Here is a 20111-nt window from a genome sequence, read left to right on the forward strand (position 1 = left end):
CCATGTGATTTAATTTAACTTAATTTTTCCTAAATTATCATTCCCTCATGAATAGTAAAGTTCTAACTACAGGACATTTAACAGCGTTTCTTTTTATCAACTGTTATATGTTCCTCATGCCTAGTGAGAATTTTCTCCACCTTGAATAAACTATTATCCAAGTTTGTGTTTCTAACATATAAATTTGAGTGGGCTTATTAGTGAACATGGGCTTATGAAAGGAATATACAGCAGTGGATACCGTTGTTCAATATTTGATTGAGAGTTGGGTCAGTCACTCCAATGTTACAGAATCTGAGGAACATTACCGCTGACTCAGGTTACTAGGGATTATTACAAGAAAATAATAAAATATTTGCTGGTAATCTGTATGAAAATACAATACATGTGGGTGGGCTTATTATCAGGAACAGACTTATGACTGTTGTAGATTTATCATTGATACTGTCCAGGATCTGAATAACATCCTTACACTGATACCAACTGTTTTATAGATAGTACAGTGACACTACCTACCATAAAAAAACTATAAAGACATGTAGATAAGCTCAGGAAATATCTATTACTTTATTTTGTTTACACAAGTCCATGTCAACAAAGGTTTATTATAGGTGGATGCTGTACGGTGTGTGTATACATCAATCATATACAGTTTGACTCAACAGTCCAGTCTAAGTGTATGCTTTAATCTTAACCTGGATATTTTGACACACGTCTAACGGCTGTGTCCCGATCAGAAATTTTTTTGCAATTTCGCTTTAGAGTTTATCATCTTTAGAACAGTCTTGAAACAGGTTATATCCCCTTATATTCCTATATTTATCACTCTTGTTGACCCAAGTGCTCGAGGAGTCTTAATGGTGGAAGGATACAAGAATACCTGAGGAAAACTCTTGTTGTCGGACACTGGTGACCCAACACCATTTGACACTCAATCATGTTAAAAGCTGAAGCATAACCTCTGGCTATTGACCATCAATGTTTTAGCGATATATATATATGTTAAATTTGTCATCATATTCATTTCTAGGTAAATGTAATTTTACCTGAATGTTGTACAAGATGGCTACACATGTAACTAGTTCCTACAACATGCTGTCTAATACAAAAGTCCTTTACCCTTATTTATTTCACCCATAGTGTGTTTCACAATTCTCATCTGGTGAACATGTAGTAGAAAATGACATTATTTTTATACAAGTGTGTGTGAAACTTTTCCTAAGATCACCAGAGATTAAAATAGCTATTATATGTTAAGTTACTTTCCATGACTTATCAAATTTTAAGGATAAGTACATCGGGTTGTTTCATTTTTACCGAGAGCACACACTGACTAGAAGTAATCTAATTGGTTGAAAAATGACATTATAAATGTTGTGTATGATACATGAAATATTTCACTTTAAATGCTTTATACCAATATATTCTCTATCTTGATTATTATTAAGTATCATTGGTTAATATTTATCTGGATTCAACAAGAAATGATTGAATTTTTATATCTATGTATATATATGATACAGAATTTACAGTTTAAGATGAACATGATAATCATTAACTCGGACTTCTCAGTGAATCCCTCATTTACGGTGTTATGAATTTCTTAAATCAAAACAAAGAAATGGACTCCTTGGTGATTCTCCGCTGGATACACACAACAAGAAGTACAAGGGGTCTGCATCACTCACCTCGCTAATTCAGGTATTCAGTCATTTAACAAAGAATTCAAATATGACAAATAAGTTCTAAAATAATTGGGTCCCACCCTTGTGGTCAAACATAAAATTTGCTTCAGACAAAACTTGGATAATATTTTTGTAAAGAAAAATGATTTTTAAGAACTTACATTTCCCCAACTGGAACACACCCCTTCCATCCAAGAAGGCCTTGATGCACTGTTTATATAGAACTTATTACCATTTACCCAAGAATGCTTCTGATCAAATTTCAGCAAAATCCAATCATTTCTACAGGAGGAAAAGGATTTTAAAGAATTTGCTCTATAATTCCTTTTAGGTCCATGCTCTGCCACCCCAGTGGACAGAAACCCACCATTTATACAAAATTGATAACCCTTTCCTCATTCACATACGCTTCAGACCAAATTTGGGCAAAATCCAATTATACCTACAGGAAGAGCAGGACTTTAAGAAATTGCTCTATTGTCCCTTTTGGGCCCCACTTCTTCTGCCCAAAGGGTACAAAACTTTTTGTTTATACATAGTTGATAAACCTTCACCAAAGAATGCTTTGAACCAAATTTGGACAAAATTCAATCATTCCTACAAAAAGAATAGGATTTTAATGAATTTTCTCTCTTTCCCCTATTGGGCCTCACTTCAAGGGGTCGCGACCTACAATTTATACTAGTTTTTTCCCTTCCCCAATTGATGCTTCTGACAAAATTCAGGCAAAATCTGCCAAGCCGCTCATGACTAGTAGTGATTTGTGAAAAAAATTGACGGACAGACCTTTGGGCCAGGTGAGCTAAAAAATATCACCTGCAATATAAACTACTTTATCGAAAACAAACAAAAGACAACTTGTATACAAGCAGACAATACAAAGCTATTTAAATCCTTTACACTATATAAGTATACATTTGTGTTGTCTTCTAAAATATCTTGTCAATGTGATAACAGAATAATTCAACCTCAAGTACCACTGATCAGGCTAAGTACAATTGATAATGATACACATCCATGAATCCTGGATAATTTTTTTCATAATAAGTCCAAAACAATCATATACATATATGTTGAAAATTGATTTTTAATGTAAATGAATAGAAATATATCCCCATTTAACCCCACAGTTATGTCCCTTAGACTGAACAGTGGTAATGACGAGTTCTACAAATCCAATAAAAAGAAAACTAAAAATTGAAAGGAAAAATGCGAAGACAAAAATTATCAGTGAGGTGGAAGCAGCATTGTCAGGTGTCATCAAAGTTAAAAAAATGATAAACTTTACATTCAGCCATTAGGTATAATAAAACAGACAAGGAGAGAATCTAGTTACATAGAATCAACATTTCACTCTGAACATTCCAACAAAGATAATTTATACATAAATAATTATATATATTAACAAGATGAGGCCCAATGGGCCTGCATTGGTCACCTGGTAATATATACCGGTCAAGTATCATGCTTCTAGGCCTTCTAGTCCAAGAGAAGAAGTTATATAAAGGTTTTAACAAATCCGACCACTGTGACCTTAAATATGAGTCAAGGTCATTTCTTTTCGCAAATTTGTACGGCATCATTCTAGGAACATACCAGCGAAATATCATGCCTCTAGGCCTTTATTTCTTGAGAAGAAGGATTTAACAAATCCGACCTCTGTGACCTTTAGGCAAGGTCACTTCTTTTCGTAAACTTTGTTGGGCTGCATCCTATAAAAATACCAGCCAAATATCAATTTTTTCTGTCCATTGGTTATTGAGAAGAAGTTGTTTAAAGAAAAGGTTGACGCTGAACTACCAACAGATAGATGGACGACGGACGACAAAAACTGCACCACGGCATAAGGTCACTTGGCCTATTGGGCCAGGTGAGCTAAAAATGCTGAAACTGAAGTAGATATCAAAATATATTGTACAGTGATTGACCAAAAAGACATAAAAATCTATTTTTTTTATATTTTAAAGATCTGGTGTAAAAGAAAAATCACCAGAGCAGCCTAAAAAAAAAAACAAACAAATTCTTTGTCCTATGTCACCAGTTTACAGAAAACTTGGTCCCATTATCCTTAGCCAATAGTATTCAGAAAACTTAGTTGCATTATCCAAAGCCCCTCTACAGAAAACTTGGTCCTGTTTTCCTAAGTTACCAGTCTATAAAATGATTACAGATACATATTTTAAACAGTATGAAAATATGCAACAAATCCAAATTCAACATGAAAGTAAAAAAACATGAGATGTTAAACATCTAAAATTCAAATATTAAAGAAAATTTACGATTCTGTACAGAGTCTTTTGCATGAACACATACAATCTGAGCTGAGAATTATGTCTTAATAATCAGTAATTTTACTGATATCATTACATTATGATAAATATGAAACTTAAACAACAACACATACATTGCCAGTCTGACCAACATTATGATAAATATGAAACTTAAACAACAACACATACATTGCCAGTCTGTTTCAACAAAGGTTACCAGTCAGAGGTACTTAATCCTTAAAGTGACAATTTCTCGTTCAATTATTCACAAGTATGGTTAAAATCGGAGTAGCATCTGAGGCGTGCTATGTGGTACTGAAGTAACAATTTCAATGAAATTAGAAATGTTGATGTTAAAAAGAAAATCATTAAAATTCCTGCTTTTTTTGTAAGAAAACTGTTCAAATCTAAAAGATCAAATTGTTAGTAGGTTCATGCTAAAACAAAATGAAAACTTTGTGAACTGTGTTTCAAGTTAGTTTGGAACGCCATAACGAAGAAATACTGAAATGTAAAAGGTTAATGTTAAGAGAAAGTTATCTTTTCCTATGGCAAACAATGCACAGAAGTTGTAAAGACCCATAATTCTCTGCCCTCTAATGACAGACAAATGAGGCTTTGGTTGTAATTGGGACTTACAACATGAACAAGTCTAGACTTGTAAATTTTAAGATAGTAAGTACAATTGACAAGCCCATTCCAAACACCAAGATGTTTCAATGAAGATAATACAGCCCTGTAATATTCCTTCCCTCACCCCTTACATCCACCACCAAAGGTGGGCAGTTTAGGACTCCTAACACTGTTACTCCCCGACTCCCTGTTCACTCACTGAGTGGCTGAAGATAGTTTTCAACTCCTAATACTGTTACTCCCCGACTCCCTGTTCACTCACTCAGTTGCTGAGGATAACCTCAGACTTCTTACACAGTTATTCCCTGACCCCTTTACACTTACCACCTAGTGGCTGTGGATAACCTCCTGACTCCTAACACTATTATTCCCTGACTCCCTGTTCACTCAGCGGGTGGCTGCGAATAGCCTCTGACTTCTTACGTTATTCCCCAACTTCATGTACACACACAGAGTGGCTGAAGATAACCTCCTGACTCTTAACACTATTCTTCCCCAACTGTACACTCACAGAGTAGCTGAAGATAACCTCCTGACTCGTAACACTGTTATTCCCCAACTGTACAATCACAGAGTACCTGCAGATAGCCTCCGTCTTCTGACACCGTTATTCCCTGCCCCTGTACCCTCATCATTGACTGTTAGAGGTTTAGCCTAGGATGTGTCCCATCATTTTTAAGGTGATAAATAAAGCTTATCCCTAATCCCCCTGTACACTCACCACTGACGGGTCAAGAGCAGGTTGGACCTGGGACATGAAGATGTCCCACCACAGCTGTAAGAAGTCCTGATTATGACCTGAATCAGGGAGGGGCTGAACTGTCTTTGTGGAGGTGTTGTAAGGGTGATGCCAAGGTTTTGTGGCACCTATAAAATGTACGATCTTCACATCTTGTTTAAATCTGAAAAAAAGAACAGATTTGCAATTTAAGGAATATTTAGGGTTTCAAATAATTTACAATCATTATGGTAGATTTTATATTTTTTCCATGAATTCAACAACACTTCCATAGGCAATCAAACATTGGTAAATATTTCCAACAAATAGCTGTAAATATTTACATTTCTGGTGTGAATTCCCTTTTAAACCTTACCAACAAATTGATGTTAAGGCTTTGGTAAATGTTCCATCAGTGCATTTAACAAACAAAAAAATAATTGTTAAAATGTAAATAAGAAATTTTTCCCCCCTTTTTTTTTACTGATTTGCAAACAAAAATTTTTTTTTTCAAAGATGATTTATTATATCAGCATAACATGTGTCATTTACAATATCTGTTAAAAAATGCAGTTTACACACCATTAAACAACAACAACAAAATGTTTCTTAATTGACAAGTAATTGAAGAAAGTTACACTGTGTGGAAAGAGTCCCTGTCTATAAAAGGAATTAGACAGTGTAAACTCTCAATCTTAACATAAATATACAGTGAATTACTGTGTTACCTACTTTGTAGGTAACTAAGGTTTGTGACACCTACAATGAAGTATTACTTACTGTGTAAATGCTGGTAAGTAACTATAGAAGGCTTGTGACACTACATTGTATATAAAAGGTAAATGTCTTGCTATGTCTTTGGTTGCCCAGTCTTTGAAGTATATGTTAAGTAACCCTTGGTCACCACCTGTAAAATAAAGAATATCTCTACAAATGAGAACCATTTTACAATCATTCACAAAGCTGTCAAATTATCCTATTACACAGCAAACATGTAGTATATTTTTGCGTTGACCAATTTCGGGCTAGTTTACGAGGATTTAATTTTGCGAATGTTGATTTGAGATTATTTTACTGCTTACAGTAACAACGACTTTGACTTCGGCCTAAAACTAAATAAAACTTTAACAACATCATTTAAATATGTTCCACTTACCATCAAAACTTCCTTTAGCTAATGCGAAATCTAACAGACTGTTATAGGTCTCCTCAGAAGGTCGGAATACAAACACCCCAGAGTTGAAACAGTCTGGCCAACCAGCATCAGGGGCTGCAGATAGTTCTTCTCTGTCAAGCAACTCATCAACATTTTTAAGGACCTGTAAGGAAAAAGTGAACATTCTGTATTTACTAATGTCTGTTGAGAGTAACATAACCAAAAACCATAGGAAATGACTATTACTTGATAGTGAAAATTTCTTTTTTTTCAATGGTTCAAATTTTCATATATTTTTCGAAATTTTGAAGTAAAAATGATTTTTAAAGGAAATCGTGATATGATTTTTTTACTGTATTTATGTTACACTATATTTCATCACTGAAAATTGCAAAACTACCAACTGTCTGAACAAACAAACTTTTTTAACTCCTACCAGTGCCATAGGACTACAAGTTCTATAGTACAACATGTTTTGTCAATTTTCTATAAATTTTATTGTAAAAAGTATTTTCAGATCAAATGTTTTACAGAAAGGCCATCACTGGTTAAAAAACACTATTTCCTGAAATAGCGAAGTTATTTCTACCACTATCTGTTCAGTGACAATCATCAGAATAATTATCAAATCACAAAATGGTATTAAAGTCATATGTATTTTGTAACATATTAAGGAAGGATGCAGATCTAACATTTAACGTTACACAGAAAAGCCTCAAGTTATCACAGTACTGGATTTAAGTGGGTTTGAATGTTATGTGAAAATTGGCCTGGACCAACGGAACGCTTCGAGTTATAAGAGTTTGAGGTAACAAGGCTCAACTGTATTTTAATGTAATCATAAGTTTTTTCCTCACAAATTGTTCAATACAAACTTTATATATCAAGTGTAGTATGTCCCGACTTTATATTCATGAAATGCTTCAAGAAAAGGCTTTAATCTATTTTAATATAAAATGAATATTTTTTTTAAATGAATATTAGATAGGGATGGAATCCTTTCTAACAAGACAATAGGACAGTCTATGTAATTTATATTTGTATATGTTGGTTGATTTGGATATTGAATATCAACAGAAATATAGTATTACAATAACTAAAAAAATATTAATTGTAAACTCTTTTACAAATCAGCTCATTTGAAATTTTGCCAGACAGATTTTCCACTGATACATGACATATTTATCATGTTTGTCACGTAGGATTACCTGTATAAGTAATGTTTTACACACTGACAACACACTGATAGCATTAAGAAATTCTAAACATTACTTTTTAAATTCATGAAGGATTTACTAATAGAGTCAATGGCGTTCGTGCTGTTGGCTGGGTCGTGGGGTCCTTTACTCTGCAGCTGGATACCCGAGAGTATGCAGGGTGATTGAGTAGTCAGGAAAATCAAGTGAGGAATATCAATCACAATAGCATCAGAGTGAGTTCTGTTTTGATTTATTACTAACTGTCAATCAGTTTCACCCTCTCTGGCTGGACCAATGTTCCTGATGAAACCCAAATAGAGCGATGGTCCAGATGAAGCCCGGAGAGGGCAATGGTTTTGATGAAACCCAGAAAGGGTGATGGTCCTCATGAAGCCCGGAGAGGGTGATGGTCCAGATGAAGCCTGGAGAGGGCGATGGTCCTGATGAAGCCCAAAGAGGGCGATGGTCTCAATGAAACCCAGAAAAGGCAATGGTTCTGATGAAACGCGGAGAGGGCAATGGTCCTGATGAAGCCCGGAAAGGGCAAAACTGGTGGATGGTTAATAAAAATCCAAAGAGCTCAATCTGAAGCTGTAGTGATTGATATTCCTCACTTGATTTTTTAAATTCATCATACAATTAAATACTGATACTGTCAGAAACTCTAGAGGCACTCCTTAAAGTATTGATACATAGAGCACTGATAATGAAAGAAGTTTTCACTATATGACCTGGTTGTTTTCCTGGTCAATATGCCATTTTGGATCATGTTACCCTATTTATTTGGCAATCAGTCAAATCCTGGTAATAAGCCAATCAATACATATTGCTGTTTTGTAGAATTACAATAAGTGTCCTTTCATTGTCTTGATGTAGGCCCACACCATGACTTTGAGTGGCAGTTTGTCTTTCTCATGGAGCTGAGAACACAACTGGTTTGTGCTGACATGGTTGTGTCCTTGGGCTAGACATTTTACCCTTGGGGCTCTAAGGTACTGACCCTGGCTGTTCACAGGATGATGAACTTCGTGTTGATAGATTTCTAACATGTTTAGTAGCACTTTAGAACGTTACCATATTTATTCCCAGGAGGCCAACATCTCTGACTCTCAGAAGGTAGACTTCTAACAGGAGTAGTAGATTGAAAATTCTCTAGCAATAGGTTGTGGCTATCATCATGCATGAACTGACTACCAGAATATATTTTTAGAGAACCAAATTCATTGTATATGACCTCAAAGTTGGTCCTGTCACCTTTAGTTATTGAACTTTGATTCTATATAAATTCTATGATACAGAAATGCATCCCTGACTAATTTTTAAAAAATGTCCACATTGAATGTGACGCAGGTCATAAAATCCAAATACAGACATGATGACAAATTAACCAGAAATTAATATAATAAAACCACACTTTTGATAGACTTGTCAGATCGCTGAAATTATACAAAAGACTTAACGAAAAACTCATTAAATTCAAGTTAAAAATGGGAGTTTCCCTCCCAAATGAAAAGTATGGAGTCAAGATCATTATACTGTCAATTTTTATGTTTTTTTTTTATTTTCAAGTAAACTTCTTACTAAGGTATCAGCATCAAGGAAGACGGCTTTGTCATACATGGTGAGTCGCCAACAGTGGAACTTGGTGAAGGTAACATTAAGATCAGGTCGTCCAAGCAGCTGGAGATTGGAAGCATCTTTACTATCAAGGAGGTTAACTTCATACAGCAAGTCAAACACCCGTCGCAGCTGATTCCTGTCAATAGAAAAAAGTCAAGGACCTTTTGAAATGGTAGAAGGTTTTAAAGGGACATTCTGTCCAATTTTCAGTTTCTGGCTTTGGCAAAATTTCTTACTCTTCTGTACCATTTAAGAACTTGTTCTAATGACTTTTAAAAACAATTATTGGCATTAAAATATCTCTTCTGTTGTCACTTTGGAAAGGTGAAAATGATGCGAATACTTCCAGTCAAACCTTGTAATTGCAGTGCATAGGGAAATCCAGAACTGAACGTTCACTGAATCACAGATAAGAACATGGGTAGATTTTATACAGAACAGAACATAGGGTAAACACACAAGTATGTATACTGGTCACTAAAAGATCTACTGGGATTACTTATCACTTCTTCAGGCTTATTTTCTGATGATTTTGTAATTAACACAAATATTTCATTCTGTTTGGCTTATAACAAGGCAAACCTGTTACGACACAATCAGGGTTGTGCGAACGTTTGTTAATCAATCTAACTAGAAAATTTCTCCAAATCAAATATCACATGGTAAACTTATAAGTGTATGTTTTCCATAAGAACATAAGTAGATGATTTTGTACAGTTTTCTTTAAAAGCATCCTACGAAATCCTAACTTGTGTAGAATATTCCTTTAAGATCCATTTGCAAAAGAATCATTTTATCAATAACTCCATGAAGTAAGAACCATGCCTGGTCACCTCTGGCTTTCTACACTTGTACTCTACCACACAAGCTCAAGATTAATTCTACCAAATTGGTAAAAAGCAACTTGTGTATTTTACCATAGTGTCACAAATTCCTCCTGCAGGAAAAATCTTGTCCTAGAGTTACAGGGGAACAGTAGTGCTTAAGCAACCTGGCCAAGCATTGATATTGATTCACGTCCATACGTGGGTGTCAATATTAACAAGATACTGCCCAATAATAATGCCCCCAATCGACTAAATGTCTAGAGACTATTTCCTATTTTTTAAGTGGATCAGGAGTTCAGGAGAATTATTGAGCAAAACTGAAGTTATTGTGTCCAATAAAAAAATCTGTTTACAGGAACAGTGTCCATGACCTAAATTTTAACTTCAAAAATGAAAGGTCAGATTGATTACAAGAGATCCCAAAGGAATCTTGGTGCCAACCATTGTTTGATCTTTATATGCTCTTTGAAAGTTGGATATTTTCCGTTCTTTTAACTTCTCTGGTTTTGCTCTTATACTGAGACATTTGAACGATCCTTTGCAGAAATAGTGATGATAATCTATACCTGTCAAATCCAAAATGACCGAAAAAAGTTTCCCTTGACCCTTAGAAAGGTGACTTCTAATTTGATTCTTGTTAATTCAACTTCATAACAAAATATCTACTTATTTTACTTATACAATAATCCATAAAGCATTCCTAAAATGTGTTTGTGTTTGATTCCAAGGGAACCCAAGTTATTACCCAGAAGTGAAAATTCTATTTATGGTAACAGAGACCTTTGACCTTCCGATAGTAAACATGTTTTAATGACGACCAGAGGATATCACTCTGTAGAAAACAGATATAAAAGTTAACCCATTTTAAGGAACATCAGGGGACATCACTCCCCATTAAACATACTTACATTTATAACAAGCCCTATTAAAAAGGACATTGCTTAACATAATTACTTACTATTACTATGACAACCAAAATGAAAGAAATCATCGGCACACTACCAACACAATAATTCTAAAAGTACTACCAATATATATTTTACAGAAAGATGATTTACGGCTTTCAAGTAAGGTCAGCAGGCATCAGAATTTAATAGCCTAATTCTACAGCACCCAGCTTAAAATAGCTTTATCCCTGACGTGTTCACACGGTTCAGTTCTCAATATGGGGTCTGTCTGAGTATTGATGATGTTATAGATGAACAATCTCATCATTGTGTTGTAGAGCAGGGTCAGCAGCTTCTGTCTGATCGGAACAGGAAGACGGTAATTATTGATGATTGATCATGGAGCTCTAAAACTTCATTCTCCATATCACGAAAAGGTTAAAAAGTACAGTTAAAAAATATGAATGAAATGCTTAGAAACATTAGGACTTGTTACTCTCAACACAAAACATAGAAAACAAGCCGACGTTCAGCTAACTGGCATGTTGTTATAGAATATGGGTGAGACTCTTTAGATTGAGCAATAAAATTCACACAAATACACATAGTAAGGGGTATAACTGGATTCTTACCAGAATACTGTCAGAGAAAGGAAGTACACTGTACCCCTACTTCCACTTCACCAGATTCTGCAATGTAACTGGTATGTAGAATCGTCCTTGACTTGTTATACACAAGTATTAGTAACAAACAGTATCAGTGGTGTATTATGATGGTAGCCCCTGAGTCTGACTCTGTGGTGTAATTATGGTAGCCCCTGAGTCTGACTCTGTGGTGTAATTATGGTAGCCCCCTGAGTCTGACTCTGTGGTGTAATGATGGTAGCCCCCTGAGTCTGACTCTGTGGTGTAATGATGGTAGCCCCCTGAGTCTGACTCTGTGGTGTAATGATGGTAGCCCCCTGAGTCTGACTCTGTGGTGTAATGATGGTAGCCCCCTGAGTCTGACTCTGTGGTGTAATGACGGTAGCCCCCTGAGTCTGACTCTGTGGTGTAATGACGGTAGCCCCCTGAGTCTGACTCTGTGGTGTAATGATGGTAGCCCCCTGAGTCTGACTCTGTGGTGTAATGATGGTAGCCCCCTGAGTCTGACTCTGTGGTGTAATGACAGTAGCCCCCTGAGTCTGACTCTGTGGTGAATGACAGTAGCCCCCTGAGTCTGACTCTGTGGTGTAATGACAGTAGCCCCCTGAGTCTGACTCTGTGGTGTAATGACAGTAGCCCCCTGAGTCTGACTCTGTGGTGTAATGATGGTAGCCCCCTGAGTCTGACTCTGTGGTGTAATGACAGTAGCCCCCTGAGTCTGACTCTGTGGTGTAATGACAGTAGCCCCCTGAGTCTGACTCTGTGGTGTAATGACAGTAGCCCCCTGAGTCTGACTCTGTGGTGTAATGACAGTAGCCCGAGAGTCAGACTTCTTTCAGCATGAATGAAACTTCTACAACATTCACAAAATTCTGTTGTAAGAAAGCAACCTTGAAGTTTGTGATGTTTTTTATCTGTTTTTGTTTGAATGATTTCATTTGACATTCATGAAAATTTGTTGAAATAATTACAACCATCAATGACACTTCTAGAAGTATTTTCTTGTTTTTTTTTCTATAAATGGTTTACAATAACTAGTCCTCTACAATCAGCACTAAAGATATTTATCTGATATGACATACTGTTACCCTTTAAATTGATGAAAAATGTAAAATAATTTCACCATTTTTAAAATTGTTTAATAGAACATGCTAAATACTTTTACTCTTTTACGAAGATGGCTTAAATTTGATAAATCAAGAATGGGAAGTCTGGACAATTCATATGGGCAGAGGGCACTTATTAGGTGAAATATGTTACAGTGATTCCTGTTGCTGCACGGACATTCACGATACACAATACAATGGCACCAGTCTTATGACTAGTATAGGTACCTGTTCTAACAATATTACTGAAGTAATTAGTAATTCACACTTAACATAGTTATAATATATCTTGTCTAATTTGCTGTAGCATTGCTCCAAATTGTTAAAATGGTTACCATATCTATCCTTAAATAAGCCCAGGGAACCAACACATAAAGAGATTGGTAGATTTCATCACTACAGGACACTATGATTTAAGGACACAGAAATTTGAGTCCTATACTAATGCTTTGCCTGTGGGACTTGTTTTTAAGTTTTTAAGATCTTACTATATCTCTGAGTATTGGAACTCATCAAAGTTTGGGAAATGGTGTTTTCCAGACATGCCTTAAAAATCCAACAAAAATAACTATACATTACAGAGTTTTTACTGACTGTGGGTCACATACATCAACTTGAATGGGCTTATTAACAAACATGGGCTTGTTGCCTTATAATTATATGGTCACAGAATGCAAAATTTTATCAAAAGCTTATTAACACACCTTTAAGTGTCCTTACCAGAAATTTTTCAATTTAATTTATTGAAAGTTGAACAAAATTTAAAAAACGCTGAGACTGTGACAACAACCATTGAATAGTAAAGATTGTATAAGCTGCAACTTTTAAGGTCTATAAATGAACTGCTAATTTATTGTGAAACATTTTCTTTTTCTTAAGTAGAGAAGTGAAATTCATATTGTCTCTGACTCTAGTCCCAACATATTGTCTCTGAATCTAGATCCTCCATATTGTCTCTGACTCTAGACCAACCATATTGTCTCTGACTCTAGACCCTCCATATTGTCTCTGACTCTAGATCCTCCATATTGTCTCTGACTCTAGACCCACCATATTGTCTCTGACTCTAGACCCTCCATATTGTCTCTGACTCTAGACCAACCATATTGTCTCTCCTCCATATTGTCTCTGACTCTAGACCCTCCATATTGTCTCTGACTCTAGACCCACCATATTGTCTCTGACTCTAGACCCACCATATTGTGTCTGACTCTAGACCCACCAAATTATCTCTGACTCTGGACCCTCCATATTGTCTCTGACTCTAGACCCTCCATATTGTCTCTGACTCTAGACCCACCATATTGTGTCTGACTCTAGACCCACCAAATTATCTCTGACTCTGGACCCTCCATATTGTCTCTGACTCTAGACCCTCCATATTGTCTCTGACTCTAGACCAACCATATTGTCTCCAACTCTAGAGCCACCATATTGTCTCTGACACTAGACCCACCATATTGTCTCTTTGACTCTAGACCCTCCATATTGTCTCTGACTCTAGACCAACCATATTGTCTCTGACTCTAGACCCTCCATATTGTCTCTGACTCTAGACCCACCATACTGTGTCTGACTCTAGACCCACCAAATTGTCTCTGACTCTAGACCCTCCATATTGTCTCTGACTCTAGACCCACCATATTGTCTCTGACACTAGACCAACCATATTGTCTCTGACTCTAGACCCTCCATATTGTCTCTTGACTCTAGATCCCTATTGTCTCTGACTCTCCTCCATATTGTCTCTGACACTAGACCCACCATATTGTCTCTTTGACTCTAGACCCTCCATATTGTCTCTGACTCTAGACCCACCATATTGTCGCAGACTCTACACCACCATATTGTCTCTTTGACTCTAGACCCTCCATATTGTCTCTGACTCTAGACCAACCATATTGTCTCTGACTCTAGACCCTCCATATTGTCTCTGACTCTAGACCCACCATATTGTCTCTGACTCTAGATCCTCCATATTGTCTCTGACTCTAGACCCTCCATATTGTCTCTGACTCTAGACCCACCATATTGTCTCTGACTCTAGATCCTCCATATTGTCTCTGACTCTAGATCCTCCATATTGTCTCTGACTCTAGACCCTCCATATTGTCTCTGACTCTAGACCCACCATATTGTCTCAGACTCTACACCACCATATTGTCTCTGACTCTAGACCCTCCATATTGTCTCTGACTCTAGACCACCATATTGTCTCTGACTCAAGACCCCCGATATTGTCTGTGATTCTAGACCCACGAAATTGTCTAGACCCACCATATTGTCTAGCCCACCAGTTTGACCAGTGTGAAGTGTAAATGCACTGGTGACAGTAGTCATTGAAACGTCACACATAATTTTCTTACTCATTGCGATATAAAAACTTCTATTCTGAACTATTCATTCGTTGACAGTGATGGATTTTTGGTATAAAAATTAACCAATTCAGAACGTGGGAATTCTGGATGTTGCACTACCTGTTTTCTTAACAATCATGCACTTTACTTTTACAAATAAATTTTTATATGACTATTTCAGCAATTTTTCTTAAATCTGTTTATTGCTAAATGGACAGTGTCAGCACAATGAATCTACCATCAGCATTTTTTCCAATGACACAGCAATGATATTTTTTTTTCGTTGAGATTACTAATTGTACAAAAAATTTGTACTTGAATTTCATCAGGAAAAAGGTACAGCTCGGAGCAGAGTCACCAGGTTTTAATTCATTCTCAGAGTTAAAGATCACTAATGATAAAAAAAATCAAATTTCATTTAAAAAGAATAAATAGCTGGTAGCAGGGTGACCAGGTTTTAATTCCTTTTCTCACTTCACGTTTTAGTTACAGAGGTTAAGAAATCTTTCACTAGTTAATGACTTGTACCATCACAGAACATCTACTTGTGTACATTCTTGCTTAAAGCATGAAACTTGGCTCATACATGTCAATTTGATATGTATTGCTAAAAAAATTAAGACAGGATGATAAATTATTGACTATTGTTAACAAATATGGAAAATACAGTGATATCCTTTACTTATCTATCTCCATGATAATCAGCCTGCCTGCCAATAAGTCGTAACTCATGTATATATACTATTACATATCACATTTAACATTCCTTGGCTTTGAATTTTAGTTATCTCCCTTGAATTTCATGACAATTTTTTTTTTTTGTGCCACTGAAATTTTTCATAAATAAAGATTGTACAAATAACAAATCATACTGCATACAGTTTTCTCTGTGTCTAACTAAGGATGAAATTTAGGAGAAACAAGTTAGTTATCATAATATGGTAGCATTTCAATTTTGAGCTACAATAGCCACAACATTGTGTGTGTTGGTCAACAACATGAAAGGTTTATTTCTATGAAAAGTGTTATCCAAAACAGCAGCTCTGATGCACAAAATGTGCGTTCTATTGACATTGGGATTTACACAACAGTACGTTATTCCCTAGTGATCACAATCACCACATGGTATTGTTATTGACTAATTTTGCTGCCTTCAGCCAACAATACAAAACATTTTATGTGGAAAGGCTGCCAGCTCACTTAGATATATACCTCCAGTAACCTAATCAGGAAATGGTATAGGGATTTGATTTTACGAGATACAGTTTAAATGCACAAACTTTTTGTTTTAAAAAAGGTAAAAGTTGACATTTAACCCTTTATCCTTGACTGATGACCAATTATATCTACATGTATGTAGATTTTTTATGTTAAAGTATATAAACAGGACAACATAAATATTAACTAAATCTGCTGAGGGATTCCTGATGATGTACACCGATAAATTTTCTGTTTTCAAAAAGTTCATGAATAACCGTGACCTTTTAGTTATGACCCACAGGACCACCAAATTGAATCAAGCGGAAAAGTTGATGTTATCATACACTATGGCATGAATACAGATTCAACGCTTGAAATGTTCATAATATTCTTGTACATAACTTTTTCAGCCTGCCTCTCAAAGTGAAGGGGAGTTTATATTGTCATTCCGACATTGGTGTCAGGGTAGTATGAGGTTTGGTGACAAACAATGTGAAGTGAGTTTGTATTCTTATGGATACAAACAAATGGGGAGACACAGACAAAAACAAATAAATTCTGTATCAATGTCATGTTAATGCCTCTTTAACCATGTTCTCTTCTAATATTCTTTTATCAGAATTTGAGTGTTGATTTCAGATACATGAGGATAATGCTTAATTAGTCAAGTCTCTCTTCAACAAATTGAAAGATGTGACTATCAATTCAAAATAATTTATGAGTTGAAAACAAAGCTTTATATCAAATCAATATGATCTTAACACATCAATAATCAATGTGATAACAGATCAATACCAATAATCAATATGATTTTAACAGATCAATACCAATAATCCTTTCAATTCTCTAGTTCTTGTTGATAATTTTGATAACAACTCGGTAACTGTTTCTTTTACAGTGTTAAAAGCTGCATGGATCGGTTTGGAAAATAATTTGATTATTTGTTTCCATTTATTTGAAAATAAAATCAGCTCAAAAAACAATGAAAACTGGACAGTAAAATAACATTTTGGAGGCTATATATTCAATCTTAATGTTTGGACTATACCACCTCATTACAGTTCTAGTTATCAAAAGACAACAAAAAATTATCAAATTGGATAATATTGTGTACAAGCAAAACCGATTGAATGAGATCAGAGATCAGTCCATCAAATTTACTAAAAAGCAGTAGTTATACGGCCAAATCAAAGAATGAATCATTTCACTATAGAAAAGCAAACCAGATGTCACCTGAAGTTTGAAGCCAGCCAGTACAAAGAAGTTGCGGACTGAAGAAACCAGTCTGTCTCATTGATACAAATTAATATACCCACAGCCAGATCAATAGTATTCTGAACAACCTACTTCCTGTACAATATAGAATCTAATCTGCTGTCACTGGGCTGTCTCTAAGTACCATCAATGCTATATGATGTGTACATCATGCCAAATTTACAACTATATCTCAATTGTTTTTTACTTTTGCATATGAGTGAATCAATACAAGAAACCTGGTCAGTGGATCAAGGTAAAAATCTGTCATCACTCAATAACATTTTCCTTCATATTAATTATTATATTTTCAGGCTTCATAAGACTCAAGTGTTCCCATATTTTGTCCCTTGTAACATTTGCCCCTTGAGACATATATCCCCTGTAATATTTGTCCCCAGTAACATTTTCCCCTGTGACATTTGTCCCCAGTAACATTTTTCCCCTGTGACATTTGTCCCCAGAGATATATGTCTCCTTTGATATTTGTCCCCTGTGATATTTGTCCCCTGTAATATTTGTCCCTTGTTACATTTATCCCCAGAGACATTTGTCCCCAGTAACATTTGTCCCCTGTGACAAAGAAAACGAAGAAATAATGAGATCAGTATTCAATAAACTCATACATAGTCCTCCATTTTAGCAAGTTACAGTCAAAATGCTATTTTTGAAAGTCTGATTTACAACACATTTGAACCCTTTGACCTGTAGATTTACAACACATTTGAACCCTTTGACCTGTAATGTGAGTAAAGGTCATTATCCAAACACTTTGTAAACACAGGTCAGGGTTTTCCCAGGGACCCTAAACTTTTATGAATGAATGAGTCAAGGGACTCAAATCACACATGATGTATTTTGAGAGCCATGGAAAACCAAGTAGGTAAAATTTCTTATCCTTACCTTTTATAAACATGTTATTTCCTGCCAAAATGTAGCTGGAAAAGTATTATCCATGCTTAATGAATAAAGTATTACCTGGAGAGTGAAATTAATACTTATACTGTCTTTGGCTCGTCTGACCTTACAAAATGATCAAGGTCAATACTCGCGGAGATTTAGATACTAATATTTAAATCCTTTAATTACTGCATCTAACCTTATCCACCTTGAAAAAGGGTCAAGGTCATTCATTGCACCAAACTTAAGGAACCAGACTAAGAAGCCAGCTAAAAATGGTAAAATTATCTAGATAAACAATCAGCTTTAAACTTTCCATTTATATCACGATATTTCAGCAAAGTTGTTATTATACTACTGGTATATCACGTAAATAATCAAATAATTCTTACTGATGATAATCAATTTTCTGGTAAATTTAAAGAGACTTTCCCTCAAAGATTGATCACTGAGACCTGGGTTAGAAATGTCTGTAGTGTAAAATGATGAAACATTTGATGTAACGACTATGGCCTTTACAAAGTCTATGGCAGATAAAACACAGACGAACGATTAGGTCTGGTAACTCGGTGATCACTCAACGACAAAGTTGAGACACTGAATCATTTCAATGGAAACTAAATAAATCTAGGTGCATGTTGAGTTGTAAATGTTGAGAGATAGATTTTTCTTCAAAAAATTGTTTTTGGTGAAAGCAGACATTTCATATGATCAATAGCATTAAATTAATTAACTTTTATCCAATTAAGAGACTTGTCTTTAAAACAGACTTGTAGAAAAACATGCTGCTAAAACTTGTCAGTGACTAGGATGCAATTAATATTGCCTGTGTAATCACAGCTCCAGTGTGACATGCCAATCAATAATCAAAGAGGTAGAGCTAACACCAGTGTCTGCACACCATCTCCTTATCTCTAGCACCTTTCATCAACACATTACTTATTTATCTGAAGACACTGCACATCCACTTTCATTAATAATCGTCCCAAATATTTATCTGTAGGTGTAGCACTCAGAGATCTACATCTACAGAAATCAATATATTGAACCCCTCATATTAAATATACTTCAGAGCCCTTCAAACGTCCTTATGCTTGATGGTCGTGTACTTCAATAATGTGACAAAATGTGTCTTGTTAGAATTGACGGCAAAACTGCTTAGAAATCAAAATTTTTCTGAATGTCTGAGTAAGAATTTTGCACTCGTAGCTTTAATGAACTGAAAGGTTCTTAATATTCTCCTGAAATCTGTCAGTACTACGTTTCTGGGCAACATTTCAGATGTGATCTTGAAAATCAAATATTACAACATGGAAAATACTCACATAATCATGACAACCTCGACAAACACTTTCAGAAATTTTATTCATGTGTAGATGAAAGTAAAACCAAGAACTTCAAGGATCTTTTAAAAGAAAAGCAATTAAGTCTATGTCGCAAATTTTGGAGACTTCTAGATTTCAAAAGGTATAACTAGTACCTTAGATATTTTCCTGTGTGCTTTTCATAAGTATGGACATCTTTTTTGAATATTGTGAAAAAAAGATGACCAACTAAAAATGCCTAATTCACAACTGCTGCTCTGATCTTTCCTGTCATTGTTTACACTCTGTTCTCCACCCAATCTCCATTCACAATACCCCTTTTCCCAATTC

At 35.5% G+C, this 20111-nt stretch overlaps 1 protein-coding gene across 2 annotated transcripts in view; it reads right to left on the reverse strand.

Annotated features, from left to right (window-relative positions):
* The window catches only part of LOC132559750 (glycogenin-1-like), a 47591-nt gene that overhangs the window by 20535 nt on the left and 6945 nt on the right, over window positions 1–20111 (reverse strand). For both annotated transcript variants that reach the window (XM_060224371.1, XM_060224370.1), the window contains exons 3-6: window positions 9243–9417; window positions 6463–6625; window positions 6087–6213; window positions 5310–5490 (exon numbers count right to left, since the gene is read on the reverse strand). In XM_060224371.1, coding sequence (XP_060080354.1) covers window positions 5310–5490; window positions 6087–6213; window positions 6463–6625; window positions 9243–9417 — 646 coding nt within the window. The remainder of the gene's footprint in view (window positions 1–5309; window positions 5491–6086; window positions 6214–6462; window positions 6626–9242; window positions 9418–20111) is intronic.

This window comes from Ylistrum balloti, unplaced genomic scaffold (genome assembly GCF_031769215.1).
Source record: "Ylistrum balloti isolate Yb309-2 unplaced genomic scaffold, AGI_CSIRO_Ybal_v1 Utg370964, whole genome shotgun sequence".
NCBI lineage: Eukaryota > Metazoa > Mollusca > Bivalvia > Pectinida > Pectinidae > Ylistrum > Ylistrum balloti.